The 18622-nt window shown below is 48.0% G+C and overlaps 1 protein-coding gene across 3 annotated transcripts in view; it reads left to right on the forward strand.

Annotated features, from left to right (window-relative positions):
- Positions 1-18622, forward strand: part of STK32B (serine/threonine kinase 32B) — a 400933-nt gene that overhangs the window by 362249 nt on the left and 20062 nt on the right. For all 3 annotated transcript variants that reach the window (XM_025289714.2, XM_025289713.3, XM_025289716.3), the window contains 4 exons: positions 310-426; positions 4236-4361; positions 6276-6407; positions 9408-9472. In XM_025289714.2, the coding sequence (XP_025145499.1) occupies positions 310-426; positions 4236-4361; positions 6276-6407; positions 9408-9472 (440 nt within the window). The remainder of the gene's footprint in view (positions 1-309; positions 427-4235; positions 4362-6275; positions 6408-9407; positions 9473-18622) is intronic.

The following is an 18622-nucleotide window of genomic DNA, read 5'->3' on the forward strand; positions in this document are numbered from 1 at the left end:
GTCTTAATTTTTTCTGTACAGCAAAGTGATTCAGTTATACATATACAGACATAGATATAGGTAGATACAGATACATACATTCTTTTCCATTATAGTTTATCATGGGATATTGAATATAGTTACCAGTGCTATAGAGTAGGACCTTGTTGTTTATCCACTCTATATGTAATAGTTTGCATCTTCTAATCCCAATCTCAGTCCATCCCTCCCCTACCCCTGTCTCTCTTGGCAACCGCAGATCTGTTCTCTGTGTCTGTTTTAACCATGTGGATGGCCGTCTCTGATGCTGTCTGTTGTCCCTTGTTGCAGAGACCGTATGAAATCCACTCGGCCACGCCCATCGACGAGATCCTTAACATGTTCAAGGTGGAGCGTGTCCACTACTCTTCCACGTGGTGCAAGGGCATGGTCGCCCTGCTAAAGAAGGTAAGGGGTAGCCGCCCGTCTACCTGGCCAGGGAGCTGGTCACTCAGCGCAAAAACAAACAGACCAGCCGACTAAGGAACGAGAGGACGAGTGGAGGGACAGTGGTGAAAATACCAAAGTCAGCGGGGTTCTAACATCTCACGGAAGTGCTCTCACCATCTCACTTCAAGATCACAAAGCCGCTGGACAGAGCGGTGTGGCCTGAAGTAAAATCTGGGATGACAAAGACCTCAGACTTTTTTCACCCCGCTACCAACTTCTAATAATTAAAATTATTTAATGTATATGGTTCTTTAAAATTTTTAGAAATCATCTTTTAACTCACTGAGCTTTAAGAAATTGGGTATCTCCTAACTTTTCCTAGGAATTGTTCAGTTCAGTTCACTCAGTCATGTCTGACTCCATGGACCACAACACGCCAGGCTTCCCTGTCCATCACCAACTCCCAGAGCTTGCTCAAACTCATGTCCATCGAGTCCGTGATGCCATCCAACCATCTCATCCTCTGTCGTCCCCTTCTCCTGCCTTCAATCTTTCCCAGCATCAGGGTCTTTTCCAATGAGTCAGTTCTTTCCATCAGGTGGCCAAAGTATTGGAGTTTCAGCTTTAGCATCAGTCCTTCCAATGAATATTCAGGACTGATTTCCTTTAGGATTGACTGGCTGGATCTCCTTGCAGTCCAAGGGACTCTCAAGAGTCTTCTCCAAGAGTACAGTTCAAAAGCATTAATTCTTCAGCGCTCAGCTTTCTTTATAGTCCAACTCTCACATCCATACATGACCACTGGGAAAACCATAGCCTTGACTAGATGGACCTTTGTTGGCAAAGCAATATCTCTGCTTTTTAATATGCTGTCTAGGTTGGTCATAGCTTTTCTTCCAAGGAGCAAGTGTCTTTTAATTTCATGGCTGCAATCACATCTGCAGTGATTTTGGAGCCCAAGCAAATAAAGTCTGTCACTGTTTCCATGTTTCCCCATCTATTTGTCATGAAGTGATGGGACTGGATGCCATGATCCTAGTTTTCTGAATGTTGAGGTTTAAGCCAACTTTTTCACTCTTCTTTTTCGCTTTCATCAAGAGACTCTATTTCTTCTTCACTTTCTGCCGTAAGGGTGGTGTTATCTGCATATCTGAGGTTATTGATATTTCTCCTGGCAATCTTAATTCCAGCTTGTGCTTCATCCAGCCGGCCATTTCACATGATGTACTCTGCATATAAGTTAAATAAGCAGGGTGATGATATACAGCCTTGACATACTCCTTTCCCAGTTTGGAAACGTCTGTTGTTCCATGTCTGGTTCTAACCATTGCTTCTTGACCTGCATGCAGATTTCTCAGAAGACAGGTAAGGTGGTCTGGTAGTCCCATCTCTTGAAGAATTTTCCAGTTTATTGTGATCCATACAGTAGAAGGCTTTGACATAGTCAATAAAGCAAAAGTAGATGTTTTTCTGAAACTCTTGCTTTTTGATGACCCAACAGATATTGGCAATTTGATCTCTGATTCTTCTGCCTTTTATAAATCCAGCTGGAACATCTGGAATTCTTACTAGTAGAATAAAGTAGTGGGTCTCCAAGTACAGTCCCTGGACCAGCATCACCTGGGAGAGCATGTTGGGAATGTGGTTTCTTAGACTCCACCACAGACCTGCTGAATCAGAAACGGTGGGGTGGGCCCCATTGTTTGTGTTCTGATAAGCTCCAGTTTGGCATAGGCAGTGGGTTTTGATGCCCTTCTTCAGCAGCTGGCATTTGGCTAAACTCGCTCAGAACCCTCCGAGACACAGGGTTGAGCCTTGCATGTGGTCGGCAGGTGTGTGCACATGCTCAGTGGGCACCAGTTACCTTTAATGAAGGAACTGTGAGGATGGCAGCCAGTGCTCGTTGGGGGAATGTTGTGTTCTATACTCTGCTCATTTAGTCCTTACAGGCCCTTGGAGAGGAGTCCTGTTATTACCCCCATACTAGAGATGGGAAAACTGAGGCTTAGAAAAGCAAAATTATTCACTCAAGCCCACAAGGCTGTTAGAGGGCAGCAGAGGACTTGAGTCTAAGCTCTCTGAACTCTTTGCCTGAAAAATCCCATGGACAGAGGAGCCTGGCAGGCCACAGTCTAAGGGATTGCAAAGAGCGACTAACACAGTCATTCATTCTCTGAACTCCAGATGTCAGCTCTTAATCCTTCCACTGCTGCAGATTAGCAGTCCCCACCCTTGCTGGCACCAGGGATCAGTTTCATGGAAGACAGTTTTGCCGTGGACCTGGGCGTAGGGGGATGGTTTGGGGATGATTCAAGCACATTAGGTTTATTGTGCACTTTATTTCCACTATTATTATTTCAGCTCCACATCAGATCATCAGGCATTAGATCCTGGAGGCTGAGGACCCCTGCTGTAGACAACTTGGGGAATTACTCATTAGTTAAATTGCTTAAGGGGAGATTGAGCTCCTGGATTTTAGACATCAGTGGTCCTTAACGCCAACTGCTGATTGGAATCACCCAGAAGCCTTACCCACCTGCCAACACTGCCTCCTGCACACCCAGGGAGTCAGAGAACTAGCTTCTACCCTAAACCATAAACTTCACCCCCAGGCATTGAAATAGCATCTCTGTTTAAATCTTCACCTGCCTTTTTGGGGGGCAGCTCCTAGAGAGAGGCCCCCATGATCAGCAGGTAGCATCTGCCAGGTGTCTAGCCTACTAGCTGGAATGACAGTGAGAGCCGCCTGGTGAGGGGCTCCTGATTCCAGTCACCATCTGCCAGCGTCTGGGCATGCCATCCTGCCAAGAGGTGTCCCAGGTCCTCACCAACCCCCTTTGGGTCTCATCTTAATCATGAACCAGAAGTGGAAGAATTACCATTATTCCTCCTGCTTTCAGAGGAGGAAACATGTTTGTCTCAGTCAGCAGCTCCTCTGAAGCTACATGGCTACCAAGTGGCTGTCCCAGGGCTGGGTCCTGTCTTTCATTTGTAGCCACAGTGTTCTTAGCATCAGACAAGCTAGTGTTTTGAAACCTGAAAACCCCTCTGGATGCAATGTAATACGATACAGCTAATTTTTTTTCCTTTTACTGCATCACCCCTCATTAGCAGAAACTCTGTTTGAGGAGAAGCTAAAAATGAGATCTTGGCTACAAATGAGACTACTCCGTCAGGCTGCAGAGGTCACCTCATAGCTGTCCAGGGGAAATTTTTATTATGCATCCCATTACCAAGCTGAACGTTCCAAAACGAGACAGCTGATTCTTTTTATTTTTAATTGGAAGCCTCTGCAGACATCATTGGCAGGTAACACATCCCAGGGTAAGAGTCCTTGAGGGGAGCATGGGGGCTGAAAAGCTAGTCCCAAAGAGCGCCTTGCTGGTTGACCTTGGGGAAGCAGCCTAGCCTCTCAGCTCCTCCCTGACTGTAAACAGGTATAAGCATAGGTGACACTTCAGTAAGCAGCCCTGGTGGCTCGGTGGTCAAGAATCCACCTGCCAATGCAGGAAACGCAGAGTTGCGGGTTCGATCCTGGGGTCACAAAGATTCCCTGGAGAAGGAAATGGCAACCCACTCCAGTATTCTTGCCTGGAAAAATCCCATGGACAGAGAAGTCTGGCAGGCTACAGTCCATAGGGTCACAAAGAGTCGGGCCTGACTTAGCAACTGAGCATGTACAATGCTTCAACACAAGCAGCCCAGACAGGGCACAACATTCATGGAACATGGAAGCAGAGGCACCTTCATTTTCCCAAGACTCCATCTTCGGAGGCTCTGCGAACCTCAGTCCTGCCCAACTGCATACGTTTGCTCATTGCCTGCAGCTCCTGACCAAGGACCCTGAGAGCCGCCTGTCCAGCCTTGGTGACGTCCAGAGCGCACCCTACTTGGCCGACATGAACTGGGATGCGGTGTTGGAGAAGGCACTGACACCCGGCTTTGTGCCCAATGTGAGTGAGGTCCTGTCCTGTGACATCCAGCCCTGTGCAGGGTCTCCCTCCTGGGTATTCAGGAACACCCTGGAAGCTGGCAGGGGGGAGGGGGTTTGCTGGCCGCATCATTTGAGCTCCAAAGGAATCACCTTTCACTGGGATTCGGTGTGGATTTGGACCTGATTTTCGCGGTCCAGTTGGGAGGCTTCCCTCCCTGTAGTGAGTCCTCAGGGGCACAGAACCTCCTTTTTCTTGTTAAATCACACCCTCAATGTGCACAGATCCAGGCCCTGGGTGGGTGAGAGCAGGGTAATGGGAGCCAATGAGCCACCCTTTCACAAGCTGCCTGTCGGGTAGAGGAAGAGAGTGAGTCACCAGTAAATATATAACAGTTCAGTTCAGTTGCTCAGTCATCTCCGACTCTTTGCGACCCCATGGCCTGCCGCACCCCAGGCTTCCCTGTCCATCACCAACCCTGGAGCTTGCTCAGACTCACGAGAGGAAGACAGTGAGTCACCAGTAACTGTGTCACGTGACATCAGGCAGTGATGCCAATTCCTACACACAGAACGAGCTAGGAAGACAGAGAGAGAACGGGGTGAAGGAGAAGGAGGCAGAGGCTGCTTTTAGGTAGAGGTGCAGAGATCCGAACCAAGTGAAGGAACCAGGCTTGTAAAGATAGGGTGGAATTTTCCAGGCAGAGGGAATATCAAGATCACTCACCTCCAGGCAGCAAAAAGCTTCCAAAGAACAGTGAGAAGGCTTTATAGCTGGAGCAGAGAAAAATAGAAGAAAACAGTAGGTAATAAGGGTGGAAGGGACCACAGTCTACACCCTGGAGACTTCCAGAGAGCATGACAAGGGTTTTGGACTGTGCCCTCTAAACACTGGAGTGCTCTTGGCAGGGAGGTAAAAGTTCAGGTATACACCATTGAGTGGACAGGTGGGTGCTGAGGATGAATGAAGGAGGCCGACAGGAAGGAGGCTGAGGAGTTAGCCCAGAGGCTCCCTGGGATGACCGCAGGCCTGAGGGTCAACTGGCTTCAGCTGCAGGGCAACTGGCAGCCAGGATGGAGAACTGGGTAGATTTGGTGTCTCAGATGGTAAAGAATCCGCCTGCCATGCAGGAGACCTGGGTTTAATCCCTGGGTCAGGAAGATCCCCTGGAGAAGGGAAAGGCTACCCACCCCAGTATTCTTGCCTGGATAATTTCATGGACAAAGGAGCCTGGCAGGCTACCGTCCATGGGGTCTCAAAGAGTCAGACATGACTGAGCGACTTTCACTTTCACTTTTTGGCCAGAAATGGCATCTTTAAATGGACTTGTTAAAAATGATATTTATATTAATAGAAAAAGTAGTTAGTGACGTGAGGAGGAGGGTATGAGAAAATATGTGAAAAGTGCCAGATTGGTAAACTGAACTCAATCTCATGAAATGAACACACATAAGATGAAGGAAACATGTGGATATTAACAGGTGGGTGGGGATTATAGGGCTAAATGAATGACATGTGCAGTGAGAATGTGTCCGTGTTCATCATCAGGACAGAAATGAGCAGATATGTCCCCTGCGGGGGGCTTCCCTGGTGGCTCATATGGTATAAAGTCTGCCTGCAATGCAGGCTATCCGGGTTCAGTCTCTGGGTTGGAAAGATCCCCTGCAGAAGGGAATGGAAACCCACTCTAGTATTCTTGCCTGGAGAACTCCATGGATAGAGGAGCCTGGTGGGCTACAGTCTGTGGGGTCACAAAGAATTTGACACGACTGAGTGACTAACACTTTCACAGCTTTCTTTCACACCCTAGGAGTAGCTCACTGTTACTTGTTGAATGAGTGATTGAATGAATGAGTGATTGAATTAATGAATGAAAATACAAATCAGTGATGCGGAACCAAGGCAAACCGTGTTTCCTTTTCCACTTCTTTTCAGAAAGGGAGACTGAACTGCGATCCCACATTTGAACTTGAAGAGATGATTCTTGAATCCAAACCACTTCATAAAAAGAAGAAGAGGTTGGCAAAGAACAGATCCAAAGATGGCTCTAAGGACAGCTGTCCTCTGGTGAGCTCTATCTTGGGAGCAGACCCTGACAGAGAGGAACCCTGTAGTCCAGTGAATGTGACTGAGCTGCTCCTTAGCCACAAGAGGGGTGGGCGGGGAATGTGACGTGTCACTTCACCTTCCCAAATGCCTTCGTTTGCAGTCAATCAAATGCCTCCATCAAACAAGTGATCTTTCAGAGCAGGATGCTATGAGAGCATCACTTGAGTCGATAGGTTCTTGCTCTCATCATTCACGTTAGCACGGTTCCTAGTGCAGGAATCTCTGTATCTCTGATCAAGAACCCAAGAACGATGCCAAGTGACTTCAGTGCTGCGCCCAGTAGAGCCCAGCACACATTGCTGGCCAAAATCTTGGCCTTCTCTGCCCACCGAAGCTAAATAAAAAATACGAGACAGAGTCTGGAGATAATAGAAAGGTGGATTTAATTCTCAGCCAGTGGAGAGGAGAATACAGTAGGCTCGTGCCTCCAAGAACTGTGCCCCCGCCCCCACCTCCATGAGGAGTCTAGGAGCTTATATAAGATCAAAGTCAGGAGTTGGTGATGAGGTACTAATGTGTTAGGATCTTGATTTCTTCCTCTTGCGTTGTTTCAAAGACAGTCATAGGCTGGCATCAGTAACCCAGTAATTGAGTCTGGCAGTTTGGTGGGGCCTTGCGACCTTCTTTCTGATACGTAACTACAAGGGGAAGGGTGTTGTACGGGTAAATACCAGAAACAGGATGTATTTAGCATAGAGTCAAAGGAAAATAGGAGTGAAGCAAACTTAGTTACAGACATGCAGAGTTAGGAGCAAAAAAACTAAGAATGTTCAGGCCTGCTCACTGTTCTCTTTATCTTCTTTGTTCTCAGAAAAGGGAAAGAAAAAAAGTCATTCTTCTTTTTTCCCACACCCTCTGAAAGGTGTTATACTGTGGACGCATCCAAGGCCACCCTTTGTGGGTCCTTGTATTAATTTTCTAGGCTATCATCACAAAGTGTCACACACTGATTTGGAACAACTGAAATGTGTGCACTCACAATCCTACAGACCGGAAGTTCAGAATCAAGGTATTAACAGAGCTGTGCTTTCTCAAAGGCTCTCAGGAGGCTCCTTCCTTGCCTCTTACAGCTTCTGGCGGTGGCCTACAGCCCTTGACACCCCTTGGCTCGTAGCCACATCACTCTCATTTCTTCCTCCATCTTCACAAGGCATTTTCCTCTCTGTGTCTCTCTGTGTCTTCACACAGTCCTCTTTTAAAGACACCTGTCATCAAATTTAGGAACCCCCCCTCCTTGCTCCAGGTTGACCTCATCTTAACTAGTTCCATCTGCAAAGACCTTGTTTCCAAATAAGGTCACATTGACCAGTACATGGCGTTAGGACCTCAACGTGTCTTTTTCAATTTATTTATTTTTATTGAAGTATAGTGATTCACAATGTTGTGTTAATGTCTGTCCTACAGCTGAGTGATTCAGTTACAAGAATATATACATTCTTTTCTGTATTCTCTTCCATTGCAATTTATCACAGGATATTGAATATAGTTCCCGATGTGCTATACAACAGAAACTTGTGGTTTATCCATTCTGTATTTAATAGTTTGCATCTGCTAATCCTAACCTCCCAATCCTTCCCTCCCCGACATCCACCCCCTTGGCAATCACAGGTCTGTTCTCTATGTCTTGTGAGTCTGTTTCTTTTTCATAAGTTCATTTGTGTCATATTTTAGATTCCACTTAAGTAATATCATGGGCTTCCCTGGTGGCTAAGCAGTAAAGAAACTGCCTGCAATGCAATAGACTCAGGATTGATCCCTGGATAGAAAAGATCCCCTGGAGAAGGGAATGGCAACCCATTCCAGTATTCTTGCCCAGAGAATCCCATGGACAGAGGAGGCTGGCAGTCTATAGTCCATGGGGTTGCAAAAGTCAGTCATGACTGAATAATCAGCAAGAACAACAACAACAAACTAATATCACTTGGAATTTGTCTTTCTCTTTCTGACTGACTTCACTCAGTATGATATTCTCTAGGTCCATCCATGTTGCTGCAAATGGGATTATAGCATTCTTTTTATGGCTGAGGAGTACTCCACTGTACATATGCACCACATCTTCTTTATCCATTCATCTGTCAATGCATATTTAGGTTGCTTCTACAACACATCTTTCTAGAGGACACAGTTCACCCCACAACTTTCCCTTCCTCCATCAAAATATATTAAACATTACAATTTATGATTACATTGGTATGAAGACAAATATAGCATTCAGTGTTAAAAGTTCATTCTTTTCAGCTTATTTGAAAAAAAAATCTCTGTAGCCCCTAAAAGTATTGTGGACCCTAGGCTGTGTGCTGGGACTAATGCAGAAGTTGGCCAGGGGAGGCCTGGGTGGGTGTTTACATGGGCCCACAGAGGGTAGGGGTCCTGCAGACACGTGCATGTCCATCCTGCATCCAGGCAGCTGTGAGACGTGTGTTACAGAGCATTTGTGAGACCGTGGTCCTTGTCTCCTATTCCTGAGGAGAATGAGCATCTTTGTGTGATGGCCTTGAATTCCCCCTCCCCCACCGTGCTGCTTAATCAGGCCTCATGAACATTCAAGTGATCAGGAAACCAGGGTCCTGATTTTCAGTTCATATTCCAGAGACTTCCCTGGTGGTCTAGTGGTTAAGACTGTGTTTCCACCACAGTGGGGTGCAGGTTTGATCCCTGGTCAGGAAACTAAGATCTCACATTCCATGTGGCCAAAATGTAAAAACAAACAAACAAACTCAACTCATAGCCCATTTTAACAAGACTTTGACATTGCATTTAATGGCTTAACATGTAGAAAAACATCTTCTTCTGTCAGCCCTTACCTCCCCATGACACTGTCGCCTGTACAGTCAGGGCTGTTCCAGCTGCTTAGCTTGTCCCCATCCCCAAGCATCCTATTTAGATCAGTGTCTGGTCGTCCTCACTCCGGGGAGGATGCGTCATCAGTTACGGTCCCCTCTCTGTGCTCTTTGACAGAATGGACACCTCCAGCAGTGCTTGGAGACCGTGCGGAAGGAATTCATTGTATTCAACAGAGAGAAGTAAGTATGCTACCAGGATCCACTGGGCAGAGCCCTTTCAAGGGACCCATGGTCTCCCTGGGTGAATCAGGGCCCCCGGACCCCATGAAGCCAGCCACAATGCTGGAAGGGAACCAGCAGGCAGACCCCATTATTCTAATCCTGCCTCTGCCGCCTGGCCCAAGCCAGGCTCCAACTTCACCTCTCTGGGCCCCATGTGAAGTGGGGTGACCACAGCAGGACCAATGGCACACAGGATGCTGGCACGGAGGGGCAGGCCAGCAGATGGCCACACGCCCGAGACCCGGAGCAAAACTACCTGGGACCAAGTCCTGGGTCTGCTGCTGCCAGAGTGACCCAGGGCAAGTCGCTTAACATCATGGAGCCTCATTGTCAGCAACGACAAAGTGGAAATCACGCCCTGGCCATGTGGTTGCTATAAGGTTGATTCAAGGCCTGGCATGGTAGGAGTATTCAGGAAAAGGATAACTGTTATGATTGTTGTTGTGATTGTCATTATTTGATGGGATAATGTGGTGTGGGCTGTGCTAGGACCCCAGCATCGTGGGCTGGCAGGAGACAGGATGATGGTAAGATGGGAGGGGCTGACCTGATCACATGACTGACCTGATCACATGACTGCCCTTACGGCAGCCAAAGAAGTGGAGGCTCAGGCTTGGTCCCACCGATGTTACCATCTGGGGGTCCATCCACCAGTGCCTGATGGCTCAGAGAGAGGCCTCAGGGGCCGTGGGCTCACACAGCAGGAGCCGAGGCCCCGAAGGCAGGACTCACAGCATGTAGCCCCATTTATCTAGTTATTCACCCAGGCCTCAGGCGCGCAGATCAGATCCACTTCCCTCCCTCCAGGAGGGCCAGATGGACACGTGCCTGGTTGACCCTTATGCGTTCACCCGTGTTCCACCACTTTCGGCTTCTGGCAGGTGGCAGCTGCAGGGGGTCCACACGCTGTGGGAGAGGGCAGCCCAGGCATGGCTTCCACAGCAGGCACACAGCTCAGCCTAGGTGTCAGGGAAGCTCCTGGAGATGCCATGCCTGGCGGTGCCCTGATGGGCGAGGAGGGCAGGGTGTGGAGCTCCATCAGTGAGGACAATACACAGAGAAGCAAGGTGGCCTGGCAGAGGTGGGCACCGGCAGCTGGATTAGAAGCTTGAATTCCCGGAGCATTCCAGGGGGTAGGCGGGAGGTGCAGCAGGGTGTGAAGGCCCTGGGGAGGGCTGTTTGAGTTGATGGGCTGGGCGGGGCCCCATTCCCAGTGGGCGCTGGGGGAGATGAAGGAGGCAGTAGCCTGTCCTTTGTCCTGGGCAGCTACAGCTCTAGGCTAGTAGACACACACACACACACACAAACACACACACACACACACACACCAAGCCAGACAATATCACTCACTCGTCAACATCACTCATCTCTCAGACAACCTCCCCCACACTGATCATGTACTTGGTCCCAGCAGGATGGGAAGAAACTTGGAGCAGGTGAGGGCTAGGATTATAAGAGGTTTCAGAGCCCATCACATTTTCCTTGTGGTCCTGTCTGCTCTGAGGCTCATGGTCCCTTCCCCACCGTAGACAGTCAGTCCTGGGAACTTCCGCTCAAACCAGCTTGGGCACTTTGGACCACAGTGAGAATGAGCTCCAGGCAGCCTTACCTTGGGTCCTCCAGCAGTTTGGGCAGGGACTGTAGCATCCTCAGAGAGTGCCTGGGTGGCAAATGGGAGCCTGTGAAAATGCAGAGGGGTGACAGACCCGAGCAGGTAGCAATCACACTGTGTGTGGCACTGTGTGTCAGAAGACGCTTCCATCTGGAATCCAAAGAACCCAAGTTGTTTCCCTTAAAAAGAAAATGAGATACCCCTCCTTGCGTTGTCAGGTGGCATCTGGCTGTTTTTAGCAGAAACCCAACTATATAGTGGCTTTGACCAATCAGATGTTCTTTCTCACGTGGAAAAGTGAATGTAGTAAGATCACCTGGCTATACTGAGGACCCCCGTGAGAGCTGCGGTCATGGAGTTGAAGTGAGGCTGGCACCGTTAACAGGAGTTGTCAAAATAAAGATGGAGGATGGAAGTTGTCTTCCAGATGGGGGTGGTCAGGATGAGCGTATGTGAAAGCGGGAGGCAGGGAAGAAGATGGGAAAGGGGAGATGTGCGTGGGTTTGACGGAGGTTTCTGCTCTTTCGTCCCTGCGTCTCTGCTCCCCAGTGGCCCTGAGGCTAATAGGCTACCTGTCAGGGCAGGTGTGCTGGGAGCAGTGTCTTTCCCCCAGCTTCTCCCCACAAGGATGCTGTCCTGTACCTTGCCAACCCCTCCATGTCAAACCCCATCCCTGCTCCATGCTGTACCCAGGAAATGACCCACATTACATCCACCCATAACCACCCTGCTGCAATTTCTCATCTGCTAAAAGGAAACAGGAAGACTCTTGAGAGTCCCTTGGACTGCAAGGAGATCCAACCAGTCCATCCTAAAGGAGATCAGTCCTGGGCGTTCATTGGAAGGACTGATGTTGAAGCTGAAACTCCAATACCTTGTCCACCTGATGCAAAGAGCTGACTCATTGGAAAAGACCCTGATGCTGGGAAAGATTGAAGGCAGGAGGAGAAGGAGACAACAGAGGATGAGATAGTTGGTGGCATCACTGACTCAGTGGACATGAGTTTGAGTAAACTCCAGGAGTTGGTGATGGGCAGGGAAGCCTGGCATGCTACTGTTCGTGGGGTCACAAAGAGTCTGACATGACTGAGCGACTGAACTGGACTGAAAAGGAAACAATGGAAACAGTGACAGACTTTATTTTGGGGGGCTCCAAAATCACTGCAGATGGTGACTGCAGCCATGAAATTAAAAGACACTTGCTCCTTGGAAGAAAAGCTATGACCAACCTAGACAGCATATTAAAAAACAGAGACATATATTTGCCAACAAAGATCCATCTAGTCAAAGCTAATGTTTTTCCAGTAGTCATGTATGGATGTGAGAGTTGGACTATAAAGAAAGCTGAGCACTGAAGAATTGATGCTTTTGAACTGTGGTGTTGGAGAAGACTCTTGAGAGTCCTGTGGACAGCAAAGAGATCCAACCAGTCAATTGTAAAGGGAATCAGTCCTGAATATTCATTGGAAGGACTTATGCTGAAGCTGAAACTCCAATACTTTGGCCACCTGATGCAAAGAACTGACTCCTTGCAACAGACCCTGATGCTGGGAGGGATTGGGGGCAGGAGAAGGGCACAACAGAGAATGAGTTGGTTGGATGGCATCACCGACTCGATGGACATGAGTCTGAGTAAACTCCGGGAGTTGGTGATAGATAGGGAGGCTTGGCATGCTGCAGTCCATGGGGTCGCAAAGAGTCGGACACGACTGAGCAACTGAACTGAACTGAAAGCGCCTGTGAGAAGTCAGTTCATGAGGCATGATCTGCTGCAAAGCAAGGACTTCCTTTTTTATAAACAGTTCATTTCTTTCATTGCTGAATTCGAGATCCAACCAGTCCATTCTAAAGCAGATCAGTCCTAGATGTTCTTGGAAGGACTGATGCTAAAAGTGAAACTCCAGTACTTTGGCCACCTCATGCGAAGAGTTGACTCATTGGAAAAGACCCTGATGCTGGGAGGGATTCAGGGCAGGAGGAGAAGGGGACGACAGAGGATGAGATAGCTGGATGGCATCACCGACTCGACGGACATGAGTTTGAGTGAACTCCGGGAGTTGGTGATGGACAGGGAGGCCTGGTGTGCTATGATTCATGGGGTCGTGAAGAGTCGGACACGACTGAGTGATTGAACTGAACTGAACTGAACTGATATAAATAGTACACACATGATGTATCCATTTTTCTTGTGGACATTTGGGCTGTTTGTAGAATTTATCTATTAGGAATTAAGGTGTCATAAATATTTTGTACAATCCTCTTTGTAGATGCATTTTTATCACTCTTGGAGAATAACATGATTCTGTAGACATCTAGGAGCATGAGTGAAAGGGATTTCCAAAAATCTCTTTTATATTAGGGAGTTAGGCACCACTCATCCTGCTCTCCTTTCTGCAGTCCTGTTTATGAAGCACCTGTTCTGCTGACACTGGAGTAGCTGGAAAATTAAAGGCCTTCTTTCCAACATCAGCCACGTAGCCAGTGGGATGCTGAGAGGGGACACTGAGACACCGAGCCAAGGTTCCCTTCATGCTCTGCTGGGACCTTGCTGCCCGCTCCTTGCCTCCTCCAGCAGTTCCTTCTCCTTTTGGTCTCTGCAGGCCTGGCCGTCCACCTGAAACACACTGCTCCTACTCCCTGCGTACTCATTACAGACCTTGTCTCCTCCATGTCTTATGTGCATGCTCAGATGCTTCAGTCATTTCCGACTCTCTGCAACCTCGTGGGTGTTAGCACACCAGGCTCCTCTGTCCATGGAATTCTCCAGGCACGAATACTGGAGTGGGTTGCCATGCCCTCCTCCAGGGGATCTTCCCAACCCAGCAATCAAACCCGTGTCTCCAGTGTCTCGTGCACTGCAGGCGGATTCTTTACCACTGAGCCACTGGGGAGGCCCTTGTCTCTGTAGAGGGTGCTGCAAAGGTGAACTGGAAGGAAGTGCCATGGTCACAGGGGTTCCTGTCAGGACCTCCTGGGGTGGGAGTTGTTAGCATTTAGAGTTGCTGCCTCTGTTAAACAGGATGAACTATGACATCCCAAAAGATATGCTGAAGTTCTATCCACCAGGACTTCAAAATATGACCTTATTTCCAACCCTTGGAAATAGGATTGTTGCAGATATAATTAGCTGAGATGAGATCATACTGGAACAGAGGACTCTTAATCCGAAATGCATGCATGCATGTTCAGCCCATCAGTTGTGCCATCTTTATGACTCCATGGACTGCAGCCTGCCAGGCTCCTCTGTCCATGGGATTTCCAGCCAAGAATACTGGAGTGGGTTGCCATTTCCTTCTCCAGGGGATCTTCCTGACTCAGGGAATGAAACTGCATCTCCTGCATTGGCAGGTGGATTCTTTACCCCTGAGTCACCAGGGAAGCCCATGAATCCAATATGAGTGGTGTCCTAAGAAGAAAATAAGAGACACAGACACACGGAGAAGACCGTGTGAAGATGGAGGCAGGGATTGGAGTGATGCATCTACAAACCAAGGGGCGCCAAGGATGACCCACAGCCACCAGAAGCCAGAGGGGCCCTGGTACAGATTCTCCATCAGCCCCTCCAGAAGGAGCTAACCCAGCCGACATCTTGACTTCAGACTTCTGCCTCCAGACTGTGAGACAATACATTTCTGTTGTTATAAACTATCCAGGTGGGGACACCTGTTACAGCCACCCTAGGAAACAAGTACAGCATCCTTCTGAATCTGAAGTAGAGAGAATGGGCCTGTGACTCTACATTTTACATCTCTCCAGTCGTTCTGACGCCTCAGGGTTTGAGAATTTCTCCTAGAGACCCATGCACCCAAACTGTGCATCCTCCAGTTAGTTCTTGGCTGAGTCACGGGTGTTTGTGCATGCTCACTTGTGTCCAGATCTTTGCCACCCCGTAAACCATAGCCCACCTTGCTCCTCTGTCCGTGGAATTTTCCAGGCAAAAATACTGGAGTGGGTTGCCATTTCCTCCTCCAGGGGATCTTCCCAACCCAGAGATTGAACCTGAGTCTTCTGTGTCTCCTGCATTGCTGGCAGATTCTTTACCACTGAGCCACCTGGGAAGCCCAAAAGAATCCCATCTAAAAATGTCCCCAAGAACAGAGGGAATGAAAAATGCCCAAAAAACTGACAACAAACTGACTGTATATTGAGACTGAAAAGTGAGGCAGGAGGGCAGCTCCATAAAGCAGAATTATGAAGTTTTTTATGGATAACTTACAAACGACTTGGATCAGGCATATGGCAATCTGGAAGCATCCCCAGCTGCACTCCATACTTCTAAGGGATCATCGGGAGTTTTATAGTTAAGCTCAGTTATAAAGGGAAGTGCTTGGAGACAGAAACTGCGTTCCTAAGTCAAGACCCTGCCGGGGACCAGCCCCGGCTGAGCCAGGGTATTCGAAGGAGAGACGGCTAGGCGAGGGTCAGGGAATAACTGCTTAATTACACTTTAATTAAGGATACAAAGAGTAATAGAATAAGGATAGCTCAGTGAGGAAATTCAGTGGAGAAAAGCGGCTGAAATAAGGATAGCTCAGTAAGAAAATTCAGTGGAGAAAAGAAGCTGAGTGGCTTGGTTTACGCGGAAAATCAATATAACCCGTGACACCAGGTTAGCTCTGACCACGGAGGCCGCAGGCACCCTCTCGAATAGCGGAAGGTGCCCCACCTTAGACACCTTCTCGAGTGGGTCTTAGAAGCCCAGGCAAATAAATGGTCGCAGAGGACATCCGCGCTCCAGATGGACGCTCAGCTGGAAGTTAAAGGGAAGAATGACATGGGGAGACCAAGTTTCAGTGAACAAGGCCCACACTTTATTTTCCAAAGTAGTTTTTATACCTAAAGGTATGCATAGAGGATAATGGGGGAAGGGGTAGAGCCATGCAGCAAGCCAGGCTTTCTTCCTTATCATATGCAAAAGTTCAGGTGATTGACATCATCTTCTGGCCAGGAGGCCTGTTAACATTTTAAGAAACTTATCTTTCTCTAAAGGTGATTATTCCAAAGTCAGGCACCAGCCTTCCAAAAAGCATTGGACAAAGCTGCATTTTACATTTCTATACACCCATTATATCAATCAATACACTGCCAAAGACACAGTAGGTAAGGAGTATGGAGACTTAGCAGCAAACATTGGCCCAACAAGTGAAAAACCCTTCACCAATACAATTTCTAATCAATCTTTTAACTACTCAAAGGAATCTGTGTTTAGGCAGTTTAGAACATCTCCTGCCTCTCACAGTTGGGAGGCTCTGAACAATCACATGTGGCCGGAAAAACCCATTCAGGCAGGCTAGAGGATTTCCAAAGGAGTTTGTAGGTTGAAACACTGTCACACCCAGGAATTATTAACTGGAGCTGTAAGCTAACTCTTTTTTCAGAGAGAGGTAGTGGGGGACAGCCCCCCGTAAAGTCAGAGGTGTAGGTGAAAGCACAAAGCAGAAAATAGGCAGACTCTGGTTTTGGGGGTAGATGCTCGAGAATTTCCAGGGGGACTCCTGAGGCTCGATCCCACCTTTGCGTATGCCGAGCCTCCTTCCTCATGACCTTTGTCATGGGCGGAGTGCTCACGCTGGCTCCCGGCAGTGATAGAATTCCAGTTGAGCTATTACAGATCCTCACTCAATATGCAATATGCCGGCTCCCAGCAAAGACCCTATCTGATTTATGATGGGTGGGTGCCAAAAATATGTCAGCCAAGGTCTTTGTCCTTATTTGGAGACTAACAGAGCAGAGATGCTACTTGGACCTAATGATCATTGTGCTGTGTGCTAAATCACTTCAGTCTTGTCCAACTCTGTTCAACTATGGACTGTAGGCTTCTCAGTCCCTGGGATTCTTCAGGCAAGAGTATTGGAGAGGCTTTCCATTTCTTCCTCCAGGGCATCTTCCCCACTCAGGGATTGAACCTGCGTCTCTTCGATCTTCCACAAAGGCAGGCGGGTTCTTTACCGCTAGCACCATCTGGGAAGCTAAATAATATCTATGATCATTAAAAAATATCTGTTCATTACAAAGGGGCTGCTCAGGTGGCGCAATGGTAAAGAATCTGCCTGCCAATGCAGGAGATGAGGGTTCGATCCCTGGGTGAGGAAGATGATCCCCTGGAGGAGGATATGGCAACCCACTCCAGTATTCTTGCCTGACAAATTATACGGACAGAGGAGCCTGCCGGGCTACAGTCCATGGGGTCACAAAGAGTGGGACACAAATGAGCATGCACACACACATTCTTTACAAATCCACTGACAATGGAGAAGAGATTTATTGCACAGCACAGTCCTAGGTAGGGTTAGTGGAAGGACTGGAAGAACTGAACGGGTCCAAGATGACGTCAGTGATGCATACACATGGCAGACCCTCCAGTCCTCTTCCTCCTTTGCCTTGAATCATTCATCTGCAACTTTGAGCCCTCATGTGTTGAAGGATGCTGCTAAAGACACAAACACCCTGCACAGCCACCTGCCTCTTGCATGGGCCAGGTGTGCTTCCTCAACCAGCAGAAGCTCTTGGGCAGAGCAAAGGTCCCCCTGCGTCATGGGACTACTGTCCTAGGCTTTAAGGGGACATGAGCCGGGCATCCATTGCACCAGCTCCCATGGAAGATTCTCATTGGTCCTTTGACAGATGCATCATAATCTTGGACTGGTACCTGGGGACACAGAAGTGGATGTAGCAGGACCCATGACCTCAGGATGCTTGAAGCCTAAAGGGTACAGACTGGGACACAGACTTGCTTGGACCACTGTGCAAACGTGGAGGAGATGCCCTAGGTCTGATTTCTCTGGACCTCACTTTCTAAACAGAGAACAAAATTAAAATTAGCACTGCCTAATTTTCTGGAAACACAGTTATTAATGGATCATGGTCTCAGCTGGCAAAAGGCCACTGAGCGAGGTGGAGCATCTGGTTCCAGGGACTGGTCCAGGCTTCCAAGGACCCGGGCAGCTGAGCTTCCATTAGTTTGAGAAATGCACCATGGGGCTTGTCTTCCAATTTTAGCCAAAGATCAGAGCAGGGGTGATTTTTCCAAAAGGTCTTTTCAATAGCAGTTGACAAAGCTTTGCAGTATAAGAAGCCCCTGATGAGAAAGGAATTTTGTATCTGCTTCATCTTGTAAAGAACTTAAACATTTAAAATCATACTAAAGCTACCTTTGGAGCCCTTGAAAACGTTACATTTTAATAATCAAATACTGCACATGCTATATTTAGTAATACTATTAATAATGACTGTATGTGATTTTATGGGTTTTATATCATGTTTCCTTAATCCAGGGCTACTCAACCTCAGCTCTATTGCCATTTAATGATTCTTGACATCAATTCTTTGATGTGGGGACAGTTCTATACATTGTAAGAGGTTTAGCAGAATCTGTGACCTTTTACTCATTAGATATCCATAGCACCTCCATAGCTATGATACCAAAAATGGCCCCAAACTTTACCTGGGGAGGCAGATCACCTCCGCTTGAGAACCATTGCTCAAATCCCTACCCA

The sequence above is a fragment of the Bubalus bubalis genome, chromosome 7, assembly GCF_019923935.1.
Source record: "Bubalus bubalis isolate 160015118507 breed Murrah chromosome 7, NDDB_SH_1, whole genome shotgun sequence".
NCBI classification, from domain to species: Eukaryota; Metazoa; Chordata; class Mammalia; order Artiodactyla; family Bovidae; genus Bubalus; species Bubalus bubalis.